At 54.5% G+C, this 25,718-nt stretch overlaps 1 protein-coding gene across 2 annotated transcripts in view; it reads left to right on the top strand.

Moving 5' to 3' along the window:
- Positions 1–25,718, top strand: part of MGAT5B (alpha-1,6-mannosylglycoprotein 6-beta-N-acetylglucosaminyltransferase B) — a gene marked incomplete at its 5' end in the record, with an annotated part of 68,795 nt that overhangs the window by 5,121 nt on the left and 37,956 nt on the right. For both annotated transcript variants that reach the window (XM_082604923.1, XM_082604922.1), the window contains 6 exons: positions 7,995–8,142; positions 19,592–19,707; positions 20,239–20,312; positions 21,341–21,511; positions 22,369–22,533; positions 23,244–23,413. In XM_082604923.1, coding sequence (XP_082461049.1) covers positions 7,995–8,142; positions 19,592–19,707; positions 20,239–20,312; positions 21,341–21,511; positions 22,369–22,533; positions 23,244–23,413 — 844 coding nt within the window. The remainder of the gene's footprint in view (positions 1–7,994; positions 8,143–19,591; positions 19,708–20,238; positions 20,313–21,340; positions 21,512–22,368; positions 22,534–23,243; positions 23,414–25,718) is intronic.

Below are 25,718 nucleotides of genomic sequence, written 5' to 3'. Positions count from 1 at the left end.
GAGATCCCTCGGTCTCTCGAAGCCTCCGTTTTCTCCTCTGGTAAATGGGGCTAACAATACCCTCTTCCCCAGGATTGTCATGAGGGGTGTGAAGATAACATATATGAAGGGTCTCAAGCAGCTTCTGGCAAATACTGTGAGCTCTGTAAACATTTACTGGATGTGGTGAGTCTGAGACGGGGGCATTGCCGGAAAGAATGTTTAGGGAAAAGAGGACCAAGGAGTTACTGGGGTCTCTACGTGGGAGACTCCTGAGGATGGGGTGGGGGGCTGTGAAGGTGCACTTGAGGGGTAGCTTGGGGAGGTGTGGAGGGAGGTGGAGAGTGGGGGAAGGGGTATAGGGAGCAATGCTCAGACTACCTGGGTGCCATCCCTAGCAAGGGGGTGTGTCTGTCTGGGTGGGCTGCTGCAGGGGGCTTGGGCAAGCTGACCTTCAGCAAGGTCAGGGCCCCAGGAGGTGGGAATCAGGGACTGGGGGAGGAGGGATGTATGACTGGGCTCTGGTTCTTCTGTTTATCTGCCTGGGGTGGGGGGATGGGAGCCCTATCCTGGCAGGGGGTGGACCCAGTGCCCAGAGGACTGGGGGCTTGTGGGCATCCTGCCATGCTCTGCACTATGCAGTTTTGCCTGGCAGAGGGAGAAAGGGTCCAACTCCAATCTAGATGTTGTGTCTAAGGGGTGGGCAGAGCCATAGAGGGCAGAGGACTTGCCCAGGGTCATGCAGTTAGACTAGAGGCGTGTGTGTGTGTGTGTGCATGCGCGCGCGTACATGTGGTTAAGCTTCCTATCGGAGTATAGTATCCAGAAACTGAACCCATCCATGCACCAGCAACCTGGATCAAGAAACAGCGTGATCCATCCCCAGAAGTGCCCTCAGGCCTCCTTCCACTCACTACTTCCCCAAGGACTCCAGGCCCCTGACTTCTTTTTTTTTTTTTTTTTTTGCTGTACGCGGGCCTCTCACTGCTGTGGCCTCTCCCGTTGCGGAGCACAGGCTCCGGACACACAGGCTCCGCGGCCATGGCTCGCGGGCCCAGCCGCTCCGCGGCATGTGGGATCTTCCGGGATCGGGTCACGAACCCGTGTCCCCTGCATCGGCAGGCGGACTCTCAACCACTGCGCCACCAGGGAAGCCCCAAGGCCCCTGACTTCTAATAGCACAGAGGAATGTTGCCTGGTTCTCTGACTTTATGAGAATGGAATCATATGGCAGACGTTCCATTGCGTGCCCCCCTTTCTCTCGATAGTACATTTGGGAGATTCATCCGTCTCGTGGTGTGTGGTTGCAGACGTTTGTTTTCACTGCTGCACAGCATCCATTGTGTAGATATGTCACAATATATTTATCCACTCTACCCCGGGGCGGACATTGGGCTATTTCCAATTTGGGGCGTTTGTGAATTGTGCTGCTGTGAACATTCCAGCACATGTCTGTGGTGGACACATATGGGCATCTCTGTTGGGTGCACCTGGGGGTGGAGTTGCCGGGTCTCCTGTGTGTTGTGACATTAGTTCTCAGACCAAGTGTTTTCTTTTCACACCTCCCAGGCCCCTGTGCTGGAAGCTTCGTGCCTGGAATATGGAAGTAAAGGCCAGGAGGAGGAGCTAGACAAGGAGGGAGCCCTCTGAGAACCCCTGGGAACTGACCCCAATTCGGTTCACATCCCAGGTCCCATTGTCCCCTCAATTTTTTTTTTTTTTTCTTTTTTTGCGGTACGCGGGCCTCTCACTGCTGTGGCCTCTCCCGTTGCGGAGCACAGGCTCCGTACGCGCAGGCTCAGCGGCCATGGCTCACGGGCCCAGCCGCACCGCGGCATGTGGGATCTTCCCGGACCAGGGCACGAACCCGTGTCCCCTGCATAGGCAGGCGGACTCTCAACCACTGCGCCACCAAGGAAGCCCCCCTCAATTTGTTTCATGCCCTTGGATTAAGTTGATTTGCTTGGACAGACCCAAAGCAGAGACTTGGAAAAGCCCTAAGTTGACTTTGTGGGTTTAGAATCCTGATCCTGTCAGAGATGACCCCTCAAATGAGAACCCCACCCCGGACCTGGGGTGGCCCTGCAGACAACCTAGGAGGTGCCAGCATTTCTACCTAGGAGCCGCCCAGGGAAGGATGGGGTTGGAAGTGGGGGGCGGTTGTGAAGGGGTCTGGGGAGCGATACTGGAGGTCACAGTGGGGGTTGGATGTTGGATAATGTTTATTCTGGGGGTCTGTGAAGCCCCAAGGCAGAACCAGGAGAAGGAAACCCACTAAGGGTTAGAAAAAAGATTTAGAAAGAAAAATCCTCCATTGGTCAATAAAACTGTCTGAGCACAAATAGGGAAATAACCTCTCCTCTCCTTTGCCTGTCAAGCCTGTGAGGACGTGGAGGACATGGCTGGGGAGGGGAGGAGGGGCATGGTGAAGGGTTTTCTCTAAAAAGCGGAGAGCCTGCCACAGCCTCTTACGGACTGTGGTCTCCCTGGGGAGGCTCTGATTTGCCCTGTGGGGCCAGTTCCTATTTTGTGATAAAGTTCTCTAGTTTGGGGATAAAAAAGTGACAGACATCTCATTCTATATTCTACACACTCATCTTAAGATTCAGGGGAGCAATAGGCCGAGCAGAGAATCATAACTGGAAGGAGGGCTATAGCCCAATTCCCTCGTGCTGCAGTTGGGCCCAGCTTGGGCCTTGGGGGAGGATTTTGTTTTTTATGTGCTCCCTCTGCAGTCCTCCCTCCCCACCCCCGTCCCTCCTCCTTGCCTCCTCCTCTGCTTTCCTGCTCTTGTCTTAAGAGGAACTTGCTTCACTCCTAATGAGAGGGGACTTGAACTTATGTCTGAGGCCTCTTTCCTGGGGTCGCCGCAGATCCCCCAGAACCTGTGTGGGTGTTCCTGGCTCTCTGTCTTGTCTTGAAGTAGAGGTCAGAGGCAGTCTCCGGGGAGAGGGCTGCAGGCCACAGGTCCTTGCTTCAGCTGCTTGTGTCCGCCCTGAGGTTCCCCCGTGGACTGGCCCTGCCAGGCGTCCCGGACCCTGGCCAGCCTTGGAACCTGGGGCATATCAGAGACGTAGTTCCTTGCTCTGTGGTTGGCTCTGGCCCTGGATCTCGGTGCTAAGGGGGCTTTTCTTCTCAGAGGCTGGCAGTGGATGGGTGAGCCAGGGCCTGCCCTTGTCTCCCACGCTGCCCAGAGCTCCCGTGGCCTCAGCTGGTTTCCATGTTGGCCGTGTGCAGAGACAAGTGTGCATACTCCTCCAGCTGTGCAAACACCAAGTCACAGCCCCCTCTCAAGTGCCTGGGAGGTCTCTTCTGTCTGGAAAGGTGGGGGGCTCCTTCAGTTTCCAGGAACCAGTGCGAACGGGTGGCGGGTGGGGGCAAGAAAGGGGACAAGGGCAGAGAGGAGAGAGAAACAGAGAGCACGTCCGGGGAGGGGATGGGAGGGGATGGATGCCTCTCAGCATCCCAGCTTTCCTTATTTATATGGAAGTATGGAGGGAACCTGTGTGACTTCTGAGATGTGTCACTGGGGCCTCACATTAAATACATTTCAGTTTAGCCGCCGCTGAGAGCGGTGAGGTGACTCAGGGCAAGCACGTCGGGAGCCTGCTCTGCTGATAGTCGTGGTCGGCAGTGGCATCCAGGGAGCACGTCATGCGGCCGAGCGGCTGGACTGGCTGTGTGTGGCCTGCTTCCCTCCCGGGACCCACCCCCTGCCTCATCCAGGGCAGAAAATGTGCCTAGTGTCCTGGAGCTCCTCAGGAAGTGATGGGGGTGGGGGGTTGGTGGGGGGCTGTCTCCTGAGGTCTCAGGAGCTCCTGGAGTCCTGCGCCATCTGCACACAATGGGAGTGGCCCCCGAACCCCAGGTGCTGGGAGGGTATCTTGTGGTCTTCGTCCAGTCTGATGGAGGTGGCCTTACAGACCCAGCTGAGATCTGTCTCCTTAGCCCCAGTCTATAAGCCCTCTGGTCTTCTGGGGTCCCTCTTTCTGTTGACTTTTTTTTTTTTTCTTCTTTTTGGCCACACCATGTGGCATGAGGTACCTTAATTCTCCCACCAGAGATCAAACCCGTGCCCCCTGCAGTGGAAGCTCGGAGTCCTAACCACTGGACTGCCAGGGAATTCCCTCTGTTGACATTCTTAAAGAATTGGCTTCATCCCTTGTATGAAGGGCAATCCAGAACCCCCAGATATCTCTGAATACTCTAGGGGGCTTATGTTTCCCTGGTCACCTCTTGCTCTGATGCCCTGCTTCTACCGAATTATCCTACTGGATGTCTCCCCTCCTGCCTCCTCTGTGTCCCCTACACTGACCTAGTGGGAAGGACACCGCTTCCTCCCTAAACCCTCCACAGGGGTGGGGGCTCGGACCACTGCTCAGCACAGCAAACAGATGACAATTCTCTCTTTTATCCCTGCCTTTCACAGCCCCCCCCCACACTTCCCCACGGGGGAGCTTCCCCCATCCTGCTTAGCCCCTCTGGGTCGTTGTCCTGCCCCCTGCCCATGTCCTCAGGGCTTGTCCTCTCTCCTGGTCTCCTAGGCTGGGCTGGGAAACTCCAGTCTTCCTAGTTGAATATGCAGCGTCATTTAGGTTTCTCTCTGTCTCATTGCTCTGGGCATCTAGATGATGCTCTGGCCCACCCAGGGGGTTAGCAAAACAAAACAGAGCTCTCTCCCTAGAGATTCTGATGGCTTTTATAGGAACACTTCTTTCCTTTTCTATGGCCTTGATCTCTGGGGGCAATTAGGGGAAGAGCAGAAACAGGAGTCCCAGGCTGTAGACCATGGGACGCTGAGGCCCAGAGAAGGAAAGTGACATGCCCCTTCCCCCATCTAGTTGGGGGAGAGCAGGTCTGGAGTCAAGGCTTCCTGACTCCCACTCCGGCCTCTCCTGGGTCACAGTGCTGCCCCCAGGCTCTGTCTTGCTCTTGGGGCCGCTGTAGCTCTAGGCCAGATTTTGCAGTTATTGGCTCCATCAGCTATTTTGAAGTTTTTGAAATGGGGTGGGGGTGGGGTATGGTTGTCAGTGAGATCTTGGGAGGGGCAGGGACAGTGAGCTCAGAGGGAAAAGGAAGCTTGGGATGAGCCCAGAGAGAGAGCAGCCATATGACAGGGCAGGTGCTAGGCCTGAGGCATTGTGGGAACGCAGCGCCACCCCAGGAGCAGTGACGTGGCTCAGCACTGCTGGAGTGCTGTGTCTCAAGTTCCAGCTGCCGCCCATGCTCTGTGGTCCAGATGGGCCTGAGTGCATGGCTGGGGGGCCTCTGAGGCTCTGGCCTGAGAATGTTCCCAGCCATGGCCTCACTCTCCGTTTTTCATCCCACTCCTTTGGGGAAGGGACCACCCCAGCCTGAGCTATGAGAGATCAGGGCAACCCAGTGAGGCCGGCCAGGCTGTGCACTGCACAACTCCAGGACATCCATCAGGTGGCCCACAACATGAGCGGCTCCCCCTGGGGCTGTGCAAAGTGCTGCCAGGCCAGATCATCTGATGGGCTCCTATTTTTCTAGCTGAAATGAAGGGAACTCCCCTCTTGTTTTACTCTGTGCTCCAAGCACTGGTTGAAAGCAAGGTATTGTGTTTGAATGACGGGCTTTGGGGGGTGTCCTCAGGATGAGTGTGATTTGAAAGAGTCAACTGTTGTCCCCAGCTCTGTGGAGTTGAAAGAGAGAAGGAGCTATTTATAACTTGCTTTTTGATTGGCTAACCGATTGAGGCCATGAGTGAGTAGGGAGGGGCTGAGTGGTGGGAGAGACCTCAGTTTTGCTTCATTTAACACTATGGTGAAATTTCCTGATCCCAACTGAAAAATCCATCCAGTTTTCTGAGGGGAAAGTGGGAAGACATTAGCTCTTTCAGCTACTCGGGTGGGAGGAGTTGGAGACAGTTTCTTTCCTTCCTTCCTTCCGATGCCCAGTTTCTCCAGTACCCAACCCCACCCTGTGTCTCTCCTCCGCTCCCTCTGCTCTCCCCACCCTTGGCCCCCCCCCCCCCCGATTCATGCCCATCCTTTGCTTCGGAGCCAGGGATCCAGGCTCTTTGAGGAACCTGCAACTCCTCCTTGCTCTGGATTTGATGCTTGGCTGGGTCCCCCCCGCCCAGCTCCCCATGGCCTCTCATCTGACCTCAGGTGGGCTCAGCTGGCAGAGGAACCCAGCCAGGAGGTGACTTGGTGTGAGAAAGCAGTGGCAGTCACTGGAACGGGCCTGGTGCCAGGGGATATGGGGGACAAGCAAAGCGGAAATGTCACAAGCAGCCCTGGTGACGTGCAGCCTCTCTAGGCCCCCCTCCTTGGCTCAGTCCCAAGCATGGAGCATAGGAGACTGGCCCCCTCCTGCCCCCCTCCCCACTCCTCCCCCTGTCTCTGCCTCTGGTCCTCAGTGGCCAGCCATGGTCTCTCCTGCCCCGCTCCTGGCACCTTGACATTGGGTTGCAGACAGGGCCTGGTGTTATTGCCTTGGGTTTGGGACACTGAGGCTGAGAGCAGTATGATGACTCCCTTGGCCATATGGCCATGCAGCGGGCGCTGGCAGAGGCAGGTGAGGGGCCAGGTGTCCACTGTAGCCCCTCTGAGTCCGCTGCGTCCTGACCCCTTCTTTCCTGAGAAGCAGATGCTGTTGGTGCTCATGTCCTCAGCCCTCACGATTCCTGTCACATGCTGGAGACGGCTCTGCCACCCCACGGCAGGTGGAAAGTACCAGAACATGGCCGTCCTTGGGAGCAGCCCTTAAGCAGTGACTGGCGGGAGGTGGTGTACACATGCCTGGCCCCCTCGCCCCCCGGGGGAGAACTCTGAGGCCGAGTCTACACCTGCTGGTTTCCCCAGGTTGATGACGTGCCCTCTCTGGGCTGCCTCCTCGTCCCTGGGTCACCTCCCCACTTCCCTTCACCTCCCAAATAACGACTTGCCCTCAAACCCTTGTCTCAGGGTCTGATTCTGGAGAGCCCCACCCAAGGCACCCCCTGACACCCCCGCCCCTCCAGCAGCCTGGGGAGTCCCTGGGAGCATCTGTGTCCCCATGGATTCAGCTCATGTATTAAGAGTGACTCAGAGCTTGGCCCCTGGGGTTTGCAGGCAGCCTGGTTGGGGATTGCAGTGTCTGGAACCGGCACCTGTGGATGGTTTGGAGGGGCTGCTTAAACCCTTCACAAAATTTAATTAAAAAGGAAGGCAAGGGCTGCTCTCCCACACTGGCGCGTGCGGTGCTAATGATCGGGAGTGATTAGAAAGGAAATCGTGGAAAGTCTCGGGCTGGTTAATGGGATCTTGGTTGAAGCACCTCGTTTTCATTTAATTTTATTCTTCACAAGGTCTCCCGGCCCCTCAACCCTGGAGGTGATCTCTGGGAACCCAAAGACTGGGTTGAGAGTCGGGACAAATTCACAGTGGTGTTTCTAGGGTGGTGTCTGGGGGAGTGGGTGGGGATGGGAGGTGGCTGGGGCCCCAAACCCCTTGAACACGGGCTCACAGCCTGTGCATCCGAGCCACGTGAAGAGCAAGCAGAATGCAGGGTCCTGGGCCCCATGCCCTAGAGATCTGAATTGGCAGATCTAGACAGCGAGGGCCCAGGAATCTGGACTTTAACAGCCTGGCCAGGAGATTCAGGTGCGGGTGGATGGTTGACCACACTTTTAGAAACGCTGATTTACAGGTTCTTGCTGTTAAGGGGTTTTGGGGTTCCTGTCCCACTACTGGGCCTTCCCTGTCTTCTCACAGACCTGAGATTATGTCTAAAGCCAGATTTTGCTGGCGACAAAAACTGAGGCCCAGAGAGGTTAAAAGGTCATCCCAATGTCACACAGCTGGTAGGGAGTAGGGTGGGCCCAGGCCTCTCTGGATCCCTGTCCTGCAGGGGTGGGGGTGGGGCGGGCTCACTCTCCTGACCCCTCCCCTTCCCGAGAAGATGGGGGTGGGGCTGGGGTCTGAGCCACCCCGCCAGACACCAGGTGGTCTCAGATGGCCTCCGGGCTGCTTGGGCCGTGCCTGACTGCACCCACACTCTTCCTGCAGTGATGGGTGGGCCGGAGTCCCGCGGTGTCCTCCGCAAGATGAGTGACCTGTTGGAGCTGATGGTGAAGCGCATGGACATGCTGGCCAGACTGGAGAACAGTAGTGAGCTGCACCGGGCTGCCAGCGACAGGCACTTCCCTGTGGACAGGTGAGGGGGCCCCGGGAGGGAAAGGGGCACCCCACTGTGCGCTGGGCTGGGGATTCGGCCTCAAAATGCATTTTATACACACACACACACACACAAAATGCATAGTGTGTGGTTTTTATAAATCTTCCCTAAGTGGCTTCCCATTGTACATATGTTGCCCCTGCTTTTTTCACTCACGGTGGTGATTTTGAGCTCTGTCCATGTCGATGGGCATTGTGGATATGCACTTGGTTGTGATGGCCATAGTGATCATCTGTCCTCCTCCCGTGGACATGGGCCGTCTTTTTTTAAGTTTATTTATTAATTTTTGGCTGCATTGGGTCTTTGTTGCTATGCAGGTTTTTTCTCTAGTTGCAGCGAGCAGGGGCTACTCTGTCGTGGTGCGCGGGTTTCTAATTGCAGTGGCTTCTCTTGTCGTGGAGCACGGGCTCTAGGCGTGTGGGCTCAGTAGTTGTGGCACACGGGCTTAGTTGCTCCGCGGCATGTGGGATCTTCCTGGACCAGGCCTCGAACCCATGTCCCCTGCATTGGCAGGCAGATTCTTAACCACTGCGCCACCAGGGAAGCCCCGACATGGGCCCTCTTTGCAAGAAGAATTTCCTGGTTTATTCATTCTAAATATTCCCCCATTGAGGCCAGAATGTGCAAAGTTCCCCAAGGTTTTGTGCTGCAGCCCCATGTGCCTCTGTGTAGCCCCAGGAACCCAGGTGGTGCATCTTAAGTGTCGGGTTCTCCTGAATCCCAGAGAATGAGGGGGCGTGAAGTCAGGGCCGTCCCAGCTGGGAGTCCTGGGCCCCAGACTTGGATGTGGAGGGAGGAGGCTTGGACCCCACCCATCCCAGGGAGGCACTCTGCACCTGACCTTTTAGATGTTGAGGTTCTTGATGAGACGGAATTGCTCAGTGTGTTCTAACTGCTGAAAAATTAGTTTGAAACCCATACTTTTACACAATTTGGGAAAAGCTATACCTCGGCCAGTGTGATTTGCTAAAAGTGTTCTACTGCTGAAAAATATGTTTGAAATCCACACTTTTAGACAATTTGTGGGAAAGCTATACCTCAGCCAATGTGTGTGATGTAAAAGCCAAAGTTCCAGGCATTTCTGAAGTTCGGTGTTGGGCAAAATCAAAGAAAGTAATGGTGGTGAGTCCTGGTCATTGAGGGGCCCTGGCTGGGTGGAGCCTGAAGCACAGCCCACCTCTTTGGTCTAGTCGGGGATCCTTTGCCCCATAGGCTGCCTGGGCTGGACTACTGGCCGTGGGTCCCAACTCAAACAGGCCTTGCTGATTGAATATTCTGGATGCCCAGTCAGGTCAGCCGATGTCAGCATCCCTGTCCTCATCATGGGCGCCATTTACTGAAAGCTCATCTTATTGAGTTACCTCCATGATCCTGTCAATCCCACAGCCACCTTATGGGGGGCTTTAATCCCTGTTGCATAGAGGAGGAAACTGAGGCACAGAGATGTTCATGAACCTGCTCAAAGTTGCACAGCTGCTGAGGAGCTGGGGCCAGGTCAGATGGCCCCAGAGCCCCACCTTTCTAACCAGTGTGCTCTTCATGGCCGTTCATTAAATATGGGGCTACATAGGGGTTCATTTTTATCCCTTTGCAAGACTTTTCATATCAATTAATTCACAGCTCAGGGCAAACAAATCCTTTGTTAGACCTTTGCTCTGATTTTTTTGTTTTGGAAAATGTAGGCACTAAAATTACATTCCTGGAGCCTGGGATGAAATGCAGTTGTGGGTGTGAGGAGCCCACCTCAGTGCCTGGCTCCGGGTGGGAGCTCTCCACCTGCGGGAAGTCGGGGTCCCTGGGTGGGCTGTGCGGCTGTGTGCTGGGTCCCCGGTTAAATGCTCTCACCCTCCAGGGACTGAGCATCTGACAGAAGAAACTAAAGGGATCTGTCTGCTCATGAAATACGTCTTGGCACCTACTAAGCACCAGGCACTTCTCCCGGTGCTGGGGACACAGTGATGAGCCTTGTCCTTATTCCTGCAGGGAAGACAGACAGTAACTGAGAAAAAGAAAGAAATGAGATAAAGTCAGATACTGAGCCATGTTCTAAGGATGAGGCAGTGGGTGACTGGGAAAGGGGCTATTCAAACAGGGCGGTCTGGCAAGGCCCTTGGGAGTTGGTGATATTTGAGCCCAATTCTGCATGATGGGAAGGAGCCAGCCACGTGAGGAGCTGGGGGGCAGAGAATTTGAGGTAGAGAGAGCAGCAAGTGCAAAGGCCCTGGGGTAGGAGCAAGCTTGGTGTGTTGCAGGAAAGGAACCAGTGTGAAGGCGAACCTGGTGGAGCGTGGTGGGGTCTGGGAGGGGTCAGCTGTGGTAAGAAGCATTGGGACACTATTCTTAGAGCTGCGGGGAGTCTCTGGATTAGTGGGGTGGGAAGGGGGGAAGCAGAGGGGCCAGTGGCAGAGACAGGAGATGGAGGCAAAGCTGCTGGGCTCCCCTGGACCCCCCCGGAGGCGTGAGACTGCTTCTTCTCCACGTGCACCGGGCGATTCTCTCCCATGCTGCTGTGTCCCCTCTGATTCAGCCCCTCGCCCCCCTCTCATCCTTTCCACTTTCCCGGCTGCCCCCAGCTGTGCTCCCACCTGTCTGGGCTGCGGATCCAGCCTCTGTCCACAGGTCTGTTCATCAGGGTGAGGGCAGAGGGCCCGGGCCTGCCTCCTTGGGCTGGGAGTGCTCCTGCCAGCACATTCAGTGTCTCTGGTTTCTTCCAGTCCTGGCCTTCCCTCCCTCCCTCCCATGCTCTGCCCTTCATCTCCACCCCCTCCAGCTCCATCCCAGGAAATAGCAACAATCTACCAGGACCAGCAGAGCCATCAAACCCCAAGGGCAGAGCCATAAATTTCAGGGACACTGTTGCTTCTGGTTTCAGGGCGAGAAGCCGTGGGTGTGTCCAGGGCTCGCTGAGGCTGCTTGCCCCCACTCCTCATGTGCACAAACACCGCAGCCCCCTCCCCACCTATCCCCCTCCGGGCTGTCAACATGGAGCTGGCGGGCGCCAGAATCCTGCAGACACGAACCCTGCTGTGTTTCTAGCAGACTCTTGAGTGACCTGCACTTGGATTTCTCACTTTACAATTATCTGTGGCTTGAAAAAGAACAACCCCCACTGCCCTCCTTCTGCCCTTTGGAAGCTTCTGGGCTGTGCCTCCCACTCATGGCTGGTTTATCCTCAGGGAAAACAAATTTGCCTTTTTTAGCCTAGGAAAACAAAATTTGGGATTATTTGCAGATTTGTTGCAAATGGCATCATATTATGTATCCTAAAACCAAATAGTAGTGATCTCTGAATTTTCCATAAGGCTTCTCTGCAGTGGCAAATGCGGCCAGGATTTGAGGCTATCTGTGTTCAAGCCGGTCCGTATTTGTTGAGTGCCTACTGTGTGCGCGGTCTGGGCTGGAGCGTCAGGGATGAGTGAAGACCCAGGAGACAGAAGTCAGAGAGCTCTGTCCTCAAAGAGTGTCCGAGCCTCTTAGGGAGAGGGAGCCAGCACCCTGTCCCTGTGCAGAGGAGACGGCAGGAAGGAAGAGACATCAAAATTCTTGTCTGTGGGTGAGGAGTTGAGGGTTTTGTCCCAATTTTGTTTAAGCTTTATTTAAAAACTCAAAAACGCTTCTAGACATTCCTGGCCATCTCTGTGCTGGCGGGGCCAGGTGCCGGGGAACGTAGCTTCCCTGGGGTTCTATGTGTGAGGGTGGGGAGACGCTACCGGTTAAGATGACTTTGGGCTCAGTTTTAAAAGATATGCCTCACTTCTCTCAGGCCCTGTGCTGGGCCCAGCCTCTGGATTTGCCCCTTCCTAACAGGACAGATCTGGGGGCATGTCTGGCTCCTGGGCTGGAGAGAGGCCAGACTGGTGGGGGTCAGGGGTAGTTGGCGGCTGGGTGAGAAGGTCACTCCAGGGCAGACACCTATCAAATGTGACAGAAGTGTGAAGGGTTAAACATCCCTAACAAAGACAGAGGTTCTCAACATCCAATTATATGCCATTTGTAAGACAGACCTAAAAACAAACGACTCAGAAATTAAGAATGAAAGGAAATGTATCCGGGACACACAAACAGAAAGAAAGTTTAGATGGCAGTGTTTATAGCGAACAAAGCAGAATTTGAGGCAAAAGAACATTCAACAGGACAAAGAATTCAGCTTCACTAATAATAAAAATCCCACCCTTAAGAAATGGTTTAACTTATCAAACTGACAAGTATGTTTTAATTATAAGACTTTTATCCTTGAGGGTACAGCCAAATAGACACATGTACTGTGAAGATACTTAAAAGCACTATTATTATTATTATTATTTTTTTTTTTTGCGGTACGCGGGCCTCTCACTGTTGTGGCCTCTCCCACTGTGGAGCACAGGCTCCGGACGCGCAGGCTCAGTGGCCATGGCTCACGGGCCCAGCCGCTCGCATGTGGGATCTTCCCGGACTGGGGCACGAACCCGTGTCCCCTGCATCGGCAGGCGGACTCTCAACCACTGCGCCACCAGGGAAGCCCAAAAGCACGATTATTAAGAAGACAATAGGAAAAGGGCCAGTACAGTAGGGATATCTGTGATGGAATAAAATGTAACCACTAAAAAATATGTTTTAAGAGAGATTTACTGACTGGCAATGTATTTATTCATACAGTCTAAGTAAAAGAGACAAGATACAAGGCGTATGTAGCAGGATCTCAATGTGTCTTAAATAGAATAAACATATGAGATGTTAAAAAGGAAAATCCTCCAGGGGAAGTCTGGGCCCTGGGGTGTGAGTGGGGCCTCTGTCCATAGTCCGGCTTTGCCCCGCCCATGGGGTACCACTCCCTTCCCCAAGTGATGAAACCACACGCAGTCCAACTCCAGCTCTCTTCCTATCAATAGTGGGAAGATATCTATCTAATATAAATATATATGTGTACACGTACGTGTATATATATTTCTTGGTGTAAGAGAGAAGGAGTCCTCTCTGCTCTTGGGGAGGGGAGGCAGGTCCTTAGTCATCACTTGGGAGCACTCACAGCATCAGGACCTCTGATGGGAATGAGGGAGGGGCTGAAATAGAGGAGGAGAGCAGTAAAAATGCAGGGACGGCTGGACACCAGGCTGGGGGTTTCCTGTGTCCTGTGTGGTGTGCGTGAGAGGTAGACAGATAGACAGACAGACAGACAAACCCAGAAAGTACACATCTCCTGTCTGTGGTGCTTGTGTTTCTGGCTGTAGTGTTTGTCTACAACACGTCTTGGTACGTGTGTCTGCGGGCACCTGTGAGCGCGAGTCTCTGTGTTTTAAAAGGAAAGCGATCAGTTTCATAGTAAAATAACAACTCGCAGCAAGCATGCTGGCTGGGTGGGCAGAAATCAATATCTCATTAATTGAATGAAACCCTCATAAATCACGGGAGGAACTCGAAATTAAACCTCCTTCCCGCGGCTTCCTGGAGAGTTCGCGCTCAGGGCCAGGGGACTGAGGGCTGGAATCAGCGATGGCCTCGTGGGACTGGGAGGAGGGGGCCAAGCCTCAAGGGGGCCTTTTGGGGGCCTGGCATGATGGGAGGTGATGCCTGGAGCTGGTGTCCTGGGGGGAGGTGGCCACTGGCTACCAGCTGGAGCCAGAGTTTCCTGCTTGGCTCTGGCCCCTGGCCCCTGGACCTGGGTGGTGGAGGGAGCAGAGTGTCCTGAGGCCAGTGGGTGGCCTGTGGTGTTGGTTACTTCTTTAGGGCACCCTGGGCCAGTGCTCAGAGGCTGGCTGCACCTTGGAGGATGGCTGGCTCCAGGAAGCCACTTACGCCCGATCAGGAGGGGCTGGTGGCCAGTCTGTCAGTGTGAGTGAGGGATGCTCAGATAGGTGTTTGAGGATTTAAAGAACCATGGATGCTTCGAATACCCCAGGGGGGCTCCCTGGGGCTGAGGAGTGGGGTGGGCGGGTGACCAGGGGCCTGTCTTGGCCTTCTTTTACTTTCCAAGTAAGAATCGATCATTTTGGTGGAATGCCTGGTACTTTAGTATGTGTGCACAGAGGCCCAGGGCTCACAGTCTGAGCATGTTTAGTTATTTTGCAAATACAGTGGGAGGGAACAGGGCTGGCACAGAGCACGAGTGTCTGAGTCTCTGCCCCGTCCCCAGCCTGCAGTGCAACCTTGGGAAATCATTTTACCTTCTCTGGGCCAGTTTCAGAGCTAACTGAAGTAGCAGTAATAACGATTAATGATGAGAATAATAAAAGCGGCTACCCCCTACTGGGTACATATTATGAACTTTGACCTTGGCCAGCGGCCCAATGAGGAAGATCCTATTCAGGTCTGCATTTGACAGATCTGAGGGAACTGGGCTCAGACAGGAAAAGGACTGGCCCAGGTCTTAGGGCTGGAGGGGACCGAGCCTGCCTGCCTTGTCTGCACTGCCCCGTGGTGCTGAGAGCCGGGCAACCACGTGACTATCACATTGGTGGGGGAGGGCTGAGAGGATGGCTGGACCCTTAGGGCTGGTGTGATAATGCAGAATGTCCCCAGCTTTCCTGCCCCTGCCTGGCACCTACAGATTACAGGTTGGGGCCAGAGAACCTCACTCCTCTTGCTGGGGTGCTCGTGGGGCCCCTCCCACACTGGCTCAGGAAGAACCTTTTGCTCCTGGAGGGAGTGTAAGGCCTGGGTCAAACCTGCCTCAGCCTGGAGCCCAGGCACCTCCAGAGTCCCGGGCCTGGAAGGGGACAGGGCAAGGCTGATCCCCTGGGCAAACTTGGGTGGGACCGGGGGGGACACAGTTTAACCAATAGCAAACTAATATTTTATGACCGCATTGGCAGAAAGAGGCATATAGTAACATTACATATTAAAACCTTTTCTTTGACCTGCAATTGTTTCCCGATGTTTAAAGAGATGGAAACACTTTCGTGGACCCCTAAAAGCACTATGGGCCCTGGTACTGAACTGCCTGGGCCTGATGGGGAAGCCAGCCCTGCCACCACCCTGACCCCGTGGTGACAACACTGTTAGCTGCAGGCAGCTGCACACCGGCTCCCCAATCCATCCCCCCTTTTTCTTTCCCACGGAAGCATTTCCCAAGTCATAGATGTGCTGCGGTTTGAGGTCTCGTGACATCTTCTTTGATTGTCATTAAAAAAAAGCTTCCCAGGGAGAGAAGCCTAATCCTATATTATTTGAAAATAGAAAGTGCTGTGCAAATGCTAAGTCCAGTATAATAATAGAGATGCCAAGTAATTCTGTTTTGAACAAGTTGAACTTGTTAAATCAGACAGATGCCATCTGCACTGTTTTAAAGCCGGGGCTGGTGATATGTTTTATGCAAAAAATGCTTATCAGATGAAAATTGCTGAATCTCCCCGAAAGTAAATTGCTTTGCTCCGTAGTTAGACTTACAAGACTTCCTCTCAGGGATGGGGTGACCACTATAGGTAGGGAGTGAAAACATCTCAAGCATTTATTGAGCACTTACTGTATGCTGAGCACTTGACAGTCAGCCTCATGTTTAATCCTTGCAATTCATCACTCTGTGAGGTAGTTGAGATTATTCAGATTTTATATGAGCTAACCCTCATATAAAGGGTTATAAATCAAAGGGGCTCAGAGAGGTTAGATAACTTGCCCAAGGTCACACAGCTCTCCAGTGGAACCAGGATTTGAATCCAGGACCTCAGACTCTGGGGCCCTTTCTTGGTCCAATAAGTCTCCAAATAATGTGGGGAGTCATGGACCTAGAAGTGGGAGGAGTCAAGGGCTCCCCCCGCTCCCCCGTGGCTCTTCATCTCCCATGAAAGGAGCAGCAGGATGGAGGCTGGACTTCTGCAAGAGGAGGATGGGTGGGAGATAAGACCGTTCCTGACAGCAGGGTGGCAGGAGAACCTGGGCTCTTTTTCTGTAATGGATTAAAAGCCGTTTTCCCTCAATTCTGCAGATGATGATTGTGTTTCGTTTCCTAGGGCTGCCGTAAAAACTGACCACAAACCAGGCGTCTTAAAACAACAGAGACTTACTTTCTCTCCATTCTGGAGGCTGGAAGCCCACAATCTAGGTATCAGTAGGGCCTCACTCCTTCTGAAGTCTCCGAGGGAGGATCCTTCCTTGCCTCTTCCAGCTTCTGGTGGCTTCACGTGTCCCTGGCTTGTAGACACGTCACTCCAGTCTCTGCTTCCATCGTCACGTGGCCTCCTTCTCCCTGTGTGTCTCCACACGGCCTTCTTATAAGGGCACCAGCAACTGAACTTAGGGCCACCCTCCTCCAGTGTGACCTCATCTTAACTAGTTACCTCTGCAGTGACCCTATTTCCAAATAAGGTCACATCCTGAGGTTCCAGGTAGATGTGAATTTTGGGGGGACACTATTCAACCCAGTACAGTGATGGAGCTCTGGGCACGTGGCCCGTGTGGGGCAGTACCAGGCTCCACTTATGAAAGCAAATCTCTGTCCTTGAAGGCGCAGGACTCCTTTGGGGGTTTTAAACCAGCCACTCATAACCACCCCCAGGCATGGGGGTGCCCAGAGAGGTGGATCGAGCAGAACCTGGACGGAGAGGTGCCTTCAGGAAAGTTTGAAGTGAGGTGGGGTCCCTTCCAAAGTTTCCAGGGACCTGGCAGGACCCCCACTGGTCCCACACAGGGGTTGCTTGTGCCCTAAGGTCTCTGGTTAGAAGCTGGAGGGCACCCAGTCCTTCTCCACCTGGGAGCCCCTCCTGTTGGGCCTCAGCCGCCCTTGCTCTGGGCCAGCCCTGGCCCAGCAGCTGTCAGATCTGGACTTCTGCCCTGTGGCCGCCTCCCTCCATCACCAAAATGCTCCTTCCAGGCAGTGCAGTGTCCATCCTGTCCCTGGAGGTCAGTGGGGAAAGCATTCCACGACCCTCATTCCGAATTTATTTCAGAGCCCAACGGACACCAAGGTCATCACGTTCCTTCTCTGCTGTAGCCCAGGCATTGTCAGTGGGTGCGTATCACCCCCTAAAGGGTGAAAATTGGCTCTTGTAATTTTAGCTACTACAGTGGTTTCTGGCCCTCCACAGGCTATAGAGTGTAAACAGATCTGCAGAACATCCGTGGCGTTAACATTTCAAGGCGGGAGGGTGAGAAGGGGAAACAATGTCTAAAAAGGCTCCTTAAGGGGGTGATAATGAGAAAAGGTTGAGAAACAATGGTCCAGCCCAAATCCCTTCTGCCGCAGCTCCAACCCCACCTCCACAATAATGATTGCTAACACAGACAGGGCTGCTTTCATGTAGGCACTGCTGTCCTGTGTGCCTTACACATTTCCTCACTGAGTCCCCCCAGTGCTATGAGGGAGGTGCCACTATCTCCTCCATTTTATTTGATTTTTTATTTATTTTAAATTTTTTATTTATTTTTTATTTTGGCCTTGTGCACGGCTTGCAAGATCTTAGTTCCCTGACCAGAGATCGAACCCAGGCCCCCTGCAGCGAAAGTGCAGAGTCCTAACCACTGGACCACCAGGGAAGTTCCTTTCTCCTCCATTTTCAAAGATGAGAGCCGGAGGCACAGAGAGGCTAAGTGACTTGCCCAAGGTCACACAGCTCATAAGAGGCAGAGCTTCAGCTCATCTCCTTGTGTGTCACTGTAAATTGGAGATGAACTGACTGGTCTCTTCCCTACAGCATTACTTGACAATCTGAAGACCAAGGAGAAATATTGCTACTTCCTGCCTGAGGACTTTCTTGAGCAAAAGAAACATCATCTTATATGTCTTTGCTCATTCTTATTTGTAATTTCATAGAAGGTTGTTGAAGGTTGAGTTGTGTCTTCCAAAGGGATATGTTGACCTTCTAACCCCCGGTACCTATGCATAGGATCTTATTTGGAAATAGGGTCTTGGCAGATGTAATCAAATTAAGAGGAGGTCATACTCGATCAGGGTAGGCCCTGATCCAATGACTGGTGTCCCTATAAGAGGAAATTCGGATACACACAGAAGAAGGCAAGTGAAGACAGAGGCGGAGGAGACTGGAGTAATGCATCTACTAGCCCAGGAACGCGGAGGACCACTGGTCCCAGCCAGAAGCTGGGACAGATGCTCCCTTAGAGCCTCCAGGAGGAACCAACTCTGTCGACACCTTGATTTCAGACTTCTGGCATCCAGAAGTGTGAGAGAAGACGTTTGTGTTGCTTTAAGCGCCCCCAGTATGTGGTCATTTGTTACAGCAGGAAGTGAATAAACGGCAATGCCATTTTCCATTAGAGTTTGGAGAGGGTGGACTGGACTGTGTGTGCACATGTGTATATGTGTGTGTGCACATGTGTATATGTGTGTGGAGGGCTCGTCTGTCACCCCCTTCCTGTCACCTCTGCCTTCTGTCCCCACCCCCACCTCCATGTCTCCCATCCCAGTTGCCTTTCTCTGTGGATGGAGCCACGCCCTTCCTCTCCTTACAGAAGGTAGAGGTAGGGGGGGCGGGGGCAGCCCGAGGTGCCAGGTGGCCAAGGAGGGGCACCACTGTGCCTCCTCTGGTGAGAGGTGGGGTTTACAGACCCCAGAGGAGCCCAGGTTGGAAAAATCCTCCTTCGTATAATTCTCATTATGTGCGGCAATAAAGAGCTTACAATAAAGTCCTTGTAAAGGGATAAATGGAGCTTAAACGGGGCCTGCGAAGCCAGAGGAGGTGGTGAAAATCAAAGGAATTGGAATTATCGTCTTCAGAAAAAGTAAGCAGCTTCCTGGAGAAGGGCCTCCAGAGCCTTCCTTGCTCTGAGACCCACGTGCCAGCCGAGTGGGATCTGTCTCAGTAGAAGTTTTTGCAATGAGATAAATACTGCATCGGATGTCTAATAAACTTCTCTGAGAGGGGAGTAGTAATCAACACCAGGAAATAAATTCTCCAAAAATAAAGGCAGCACGAGTATCGATGATGAGGTGAAGGGCTGTGATGTTTATGGCACTAAACTCATTTAGGATCCTGGGAAGAATTCATTCTTGGGAACCCAACAATAATTTACTAGAGGTTTAATAGTTGGCAAGTCCCCAGGCTGCACTGGGTGGAATTTACTTTGGCAAGATACAACTCCTCTGGGAGAAAATAGAGAAAACAGACTGGGCAGCCGGCTGTGCTCAGGAAAAGGGCCTCCGTCACCTGGAGATCCCTAGACAGATCTCGTCCAGGCTCTTGAATGGAATTCCTCTGCCCATGTGAGCCTCAGACACTGCCCTTCACACGTGTGCAGACACGCCTGGCACCTGCAGATGTGGGCATTCCCAGATGCATGCCACGTGGGTCCGTTGATGGTTAGCGAGCCCCTCCAGCCCGGGCTGGGGCAGCAGCGGCTCCATTTCCTGGCCTGACTTTACCCATCGCTACCTTTCCGTTTGGTGCAGGGCGGTGTCTGGGTGCCGGGGGCCCTGCGGTCCCGCTGCCTTTGCTGGCAGGCCGAGGCCTGCCCTGCCCGGGAAGGAGACTGCAGCAGGCTCACCCTGCCTTCTCCCACTTAGGCTACCCCCCGGGGCTGGCCTCATGGAGCGGATCCAGGCCATAGCCCAGAACGTCTCGGACATCGCCGTGAAGGTGGACCAGATCCTGCGCCACAGCCTGCTCCTGCACGGCAAGGGTGGGGGCCGGGGGCACCCCTCTACTCCCAGGAGGCCAGAGTACAGGGTGGGGCGTCCGGGGTGGGGCCCTGATTTCTCCCCACGGCAGCTGCCCTGGCTCCCGGGGGCCCTGCGTCGGGCTCTCAGCGGGGTGCCTCAGGGTTCACCCCACCGCCCCTGGGCGGCCCCTTCCATTCCTCTTGATGTGGGGGCATCAGGCTCGGAGGCCCAACCTCTGCCTCCGTCAAAAAGTCAGGAGTACATTTGGGTGGATGCCCGAGGTCTGCCTGTCCAGAAAGCTGGTTCATAGCCATTCAGACCAGCTCCGCACTGGTTCTGAACCCCCTAAGGAGGGTGGGAGTGTTGGAAGAGGGGGCACCCCAGGCACAGGGACCCCCTGGTGGTGGCCTTTCAGGGGAGAAAACTCAGGCCAAGGGCAGAGTGGGCTCCTGCACTGCCCCACCCCAGGCCAGCCCACCTGCCTCACGCTTTCTCTACCGCGCTTCTCCTTGGACCCAGGTCCTCAGCAAGGTGACCTTCTCTCCCTGCAGTGTCTGAAGGCCAGCGGGACCAGTGTGAGGCGCCCAGCGACCCCAAGTTCCCTGACTGCTCAGGGAAGGTAGAGGTGAGGCCTGGGCCTGAGGGTGGGGATGACCAGGGGCCCCTCCTCCACGGGGGCCATACCCCAGATTAGCTCTGCGATTCTGCTCCTGGCAGGGATATCCACCATCAAGGGCCTCTCTGCCTGGCCTCTGGACCCAGAACCTGGCACTAGCTGGCAGAGGCCCACCTCAGGGAAACCACTTCTCTGCTTGGGCCATCTGCCTGGGGCACCAACCCAAATGTCCCAGGATGGGTCATGTTGCAGGGTTTTCAGTACTTTCTTACAGCAGACGAACTATTAAGTATACGTATGGCACCACCAGCAAGCAGCCTGATTCCCAACAAATTCAGACAAGGTGTGGACCTCATTCTCTCTCCCCCTCCCTCCTGGCCCAGCTGACCAGCTGGATGCAGAGATCCCCTCCCTGTCCCCACCTCCAGGGTCCCACCTCTGGCTGCATGAAGTCTGTCCATCCGGGGAACCAGTCCACAGACATAAAAGCCAGCCCCCTCACTGGTGCTGAAATCCCTAAGAGCGTGGGGTGTTGGCACTGCAGACCCCTTCCTTGGGGGCCAGGTGGGGGTCACTGTGGATGAGTCCTGCCCTGGCCGCAGCCCTGGCCCCCCTCAGAGGCTGCTCCCTGACCTTGGCTTCAGCTGGACCCTGCTCTTGGTTACGGGCAGAGGACAAAGGAAGAGGGACCAGCCAGGCCCTGAGCTGCTGCACCTCCACTGTTGCCCCTGGAACCTTGGCCGCGTGTGTCCTGGACTGACCTCATTCCCCCAGCGTCTTTCTCTTTCTGGGCCTGGGGGATGGTGGTCCTGTCTGGCCTTCCCTGAGGCTCTCAGCAGCCAGGACACAGGGCTGGGTCCTAGGGCCCTGGTCCAGTCTCTCTTCTCTGCTTCTAGCCTTGCTGCATCTTTAGGGTGGGCCCCAGGGACCCTGTCCTGGGGGACCTCGGGGTCCCCAGGGACATGCATGCAGGGGCTCACCGAGGGTGCACATGGGGCTGGCGCTGGCTCCTTGGCCCAGGCTGGCCCTCTCCACAGTGGATGCGTGCCCGCTGGACCTCTGACCCCTGCTACGCCTTCTTCGGGGTGGACGGCACCGAGTGTTCCTTCCTCATCTACCTCAGTGAGGTCGAGTGGTTCTGCCCCCCGCTGCCCTGGAGGAACCGGACGGCCACCCAGAGAGCCCGCAAGCCCCTCCCCAAAGTCCAGGTAGGTGTGGGAGGTGAGTGGGCTGGCACGGGGCTGCCAGCCAGCTCTGCCAGGTGGGTGGGCTGGTCCCAGCCCGCCAGCCTATGGGTGCCCGTCCCGACTTCTGCAGGATGCTGCAAAGCTGAGGCTGCTTAAGGGGCAGGCTGGGGCCCTGGAGGTGCCCCCTTAATGGACTGGAATAATGGTAATAATAGCTGTCACTCATCGAGGACTTCCTGTGTGCCACTTTATTTGTACTTAAATCTCCCAGCAGTCCTTATGCAATCGCATTTAATAGATGACGGATCTGAGGTCTGGAGAGCTGAGTTAACTTCTTCAAGGCATATAGTTACTCTGGCTCCACTGAAAGGCGGCCTGGCTTCCCTGCCCTTGGAGCCCCGGCTCCGACCACTACCTACTGCTTCCTTGTCGTGGCTGGGATCCTGGGAACTGTCATAGCTGACCCCCTCACGAAGGGCTTGGGACAGGTGGCTGATTGGAGCTGGGCTGGGGCAGACCAGTGTGGCTGGGGAGTGAGTGTTGGGGGAGGAGAGCTGGGCTCCCTGACTGTGGGGACTGGTGGGCCTCTTAGAAAAAGTGGGAGGGACTTCCCTGGTGGGCCAGTGGTTAAGACTCCACACTTCCAGTGCAGGGGGTGCGGGTTCGATCCCTGGTCAGGGAACTAAGATCCCATGTGCCGGGTGCTCGCAGCCAAAAAATAAAATCAAAAAACAAGAAAACAGAAAAAGTTGGAGAAGCTAGAACAGGCCCAGCCTCACGGGGAAGGTGCCAGCCCCTGTGCCCAGGGCAGTGGGTGATGGCGGTGTCGTGGCTGCTGGGTGAAGGATTAGAGAACTGAGGTCTGGACCCTCCTCCAGGCAGTTTTCCGGAGCAATCTATCCCACCTCCTGGAGCTGATGGGCAGTGGGAAGGAGTCTCTAATCTTCATGAAGAAACGTACCAAGCGGCTCACGGCCCAGTGGGCACTGGCTGCCCAGCGCCTGGCACAGAAGCTGGGGAGCACCTGGAGGGACCAGAAGCAGGTATCTTATCCTCTATGTGCATTGAAGGAACTGAGCTCAGAGAGCTTAGGAAGGTAGCTCAGGGCCTCAGGCTGCCAAGTAGACACGGGGTCTACCCTTACAAAAGTTTTATTGCGTTTATTTGAATTTGAGCTGCGGGCAGGGGGAGTCAGAGTCTGGATAGATGCATGCGGTAGCCCTGGCCCTTTTCATGTTTCTGGCAGAGTGACACCCCCTCCGCCTTAGGAGTCCTGCAGTCTGTAGACATCTTGTTCTTGTCAGGCAGAAGGGTCATGGCATTTGCCTGGAATGCTGGGAATAACGTAGCCTGTTTGGGGGAAGTTCCTTGGTTCATTGGTTCGTCCGTCTGTCTGTCCATCCATCCATTCATGCAATAAATATTTACCTGACTCTCTCATCACCCTGTTTATTTCTTTCAGAGTCCTTATCATTTCATGAAATTCTCTCTTGTCTGTGTTTACTGTTGTCTACCTCTTCCATCTGGAACATAAGCGCCTAGAGGGCAGGATGTGACCGTCTTGTTCACCTGTGTCTCCAGCGAGGTCACTCTGCCTCTTGGTCCCTCCGCTGTGCTCTGGTGCCAGAAAGCTCCCTTCCAGGCACAGCCTGGAGACAGTGTCTTCTGCTGGCCAGGTCTCCCTGGGGGTGGCAGGGCTGAGGGCTGCTGCTCCTCTGTGCCGATCCTCTGTGTCCCCCCCCTCCACCACCAGATCCTTGTCCACATCGGCTTCCTGACGGAGGAGTCTGGGGACGTGTTCAGCCCGCGGGTGCTGAAGGGCGGGCCTCTGGGGGAGATGGTGCAGTGGGCAGACATCCTGGCTGCTCTCTACGTCCTGGGCCACGGCCTCCGGATCACAGTGTCCCTGAAGGAGCTGCAGAGGTGAGTGCCGGGGGAGCGGAGGGGAGGAAGGGGAGTCCGTCGTCCCCTAGGAGCTCTGGCTCCTGCTGTTGTTGGATGGTGACATTCCTAATTCCCTCCTCCAGCTGCTCAGTCTGCCTCCTGCCCTTCCGTCCTCAACGCTGATGCCTGGTCATTTTGGGGGATGCACCAAGGGAGTGTATTTGCATAGTGCTGTTCAAACAGGGTCCTGTTCTCCATCTCGGGACTGACAGGGGTCCTAGTGTTTGTGCTCAGGGACGGACCAATACTGGCTAGTGGAGTTGAGCCTTGTCATGCAGATGGGGTCCCCTCTGCCTGCTGTCCTGGTGGACTTGGTGCAGCCTCAGGGGTCCTCTTCTGGAACGGGGCTCCTTCCTGGGCCTGTTCTGGGGGTTGGGGGCCAGGAAGACCTGGAGGGTGGTGAGGTGGGCCGGCGATGCCTACCCCTTCCAGTGCTTGCCTTTCCAGGGTCCCTCGGATATTGTTGGAGGTGGGAGACTGGTGATTAGAGTGGGTAGGATTTTGTGTGTGTGTGTGTGTGTGTGTGTGTGTGTGTGTATGATGAGGTTTATTTTAACCACTGTATCTGTGGGATGTAGAAACATGTAAGGTTTTTCTTCTTTTATTTAATAATATTTATTATATGATATTTGATACATACAAAAATATACGTACCGTATGTCATGAAGTACAAGAATGGAGTGATGGCCCGTGATTCTGCCTCCACCTTTAGAATGAGAATATTACCAGGGCCCTCATGTTCGCCCGGGACTCCTCTTGCCCATCCCTCTGTCCTGCCCGCCACCCCCACCCCCACCCCCCTGCCCCGGCCCTGGAGGAAACCTGGAACTTGGACTTTGTGTTTATCATTCTTTGCTTTTTATTATTTATTTATTTATTTATTTTGGCTGGCCATGTGGCACGTGGGATCTTAGTTCCCTGACCAGGGATCAAACCCCTGCCCCTTGCAGTGAAAGCTCGGAGTCCTAACCACTGGACAGCCAGGGAAGTCCCTCTTTTGCTTTTTTACAAATTCATGCATCAATAAATAATATATTGTTTAGTTTTATTTTCATTTGGTTTGGAAGGCAGCTATGCTTACCACTATACCACCAACGCCCGCTTCATTTGGTTTGAACTCTGTAAAAATGACATCTGCTATCTGTAGCCTCCAAGACTTGTTTTCTCCACCCATTATTAGGTTTTGGTTTTTTTTGTTGTTGTTGTTGTTTTTTGCGGTACGCGGGCCTCTCACTGTTGTGGCCTCTCCCCTTGTGGAGCACAGGCTCCGGATGCGCAGGCTCAGCGGCCGTGGCGCGCGGGCCCAGCCGCTCTGCGGCATGTGGGATCTTCCTGGACTGGGGCACGAACCCGCGTCCCCTGCATCGGCAGGCGGACTCTCAACCACTGCGCCACCAGGGAAGCCCCATTATTAGGTTTTAAAGATTTCTCCAGGGCCTCCCTGGTGGCGCAGTGGTTGAGAGTCCGCCTGCCGATGCAGGGGATACGGGTTCGTGCCCCGGTCCGGGAGGATCCCATATGCCGCGGAGCGGCTGGGCCCGTGAGCCATGGCCGCTGAGCCTGTGCGTCCGGAGCCTGTGCTCCGCAACGGGAGAGGCCACAACAGTGAGAGGCCCGCATACCGCAAAAAAAAAAAAAAAAAAAAAAAAAAAAAAAAAGATTTCTCCACACTGCTGCCTGTAGCTCTATTTCATTCATGTTCAGTGCTGTATGATATTCCATTGTGTGAATGTACCGTAATTGATCACTTCTTCCTGTCTGTGGACATTTTCCCCTGTTTTTACAAGTTTTTTTTTTTTTAATTTTATTTATTTTTTTGGCTGCATTGGGTCTTTCATTGTGTGGTCTTTCTCTAGTTGTGGCGAGCGGGGGCTACTCTTCATTGTGGTGCGCGGGCTTCTCACTACGGTGGCTTCTCTTGTTGCGGAGCACAGGCTCTAGGCATGTGGGCTTCAGTAGCTGCAGCACACGGGGTCAGTAGTTGCAGCCTGCGGGCTCTAGAGCGCAGGCTCAGTAGTTGTGGCGCACGGGCTTAGTTACTCTGCTTCCTGTGGGATCTTCCCAGACCAGGGATCGAACCCGTGTCCCCTGCATTGGCAGGCGGAGTCTTAACCACTACACCACCAGGGGAGTCCTTTACAGGTTATTTTATTTTTTTTTTTTTTTTCTGTACGCGGGCCTCTCACTGTTGTGGCCTCTCCCGTTGCGGAGCACAGGCTCCGGACGCACAGGCTCAGCGGCCATGGCTCACGGGCCCAGCCGCTCCGCGGCATATGGGATCCTC

The sequence above is a fragment of the Mesoplodon mirus genome (assembly GCF_964341445.2).
Source record: "Mesoplodon mirus genome assembly, chromosome: 18".
NCBI lineage: Eukaryota > Metazoa > Chordata > Mammalia > Artiodactyla > Ziphiidae > Mesoplodon > Mesoplodon mirus.
This window is presented reverse-complemented; position numbering and strand designations above follow the sequence as displayed.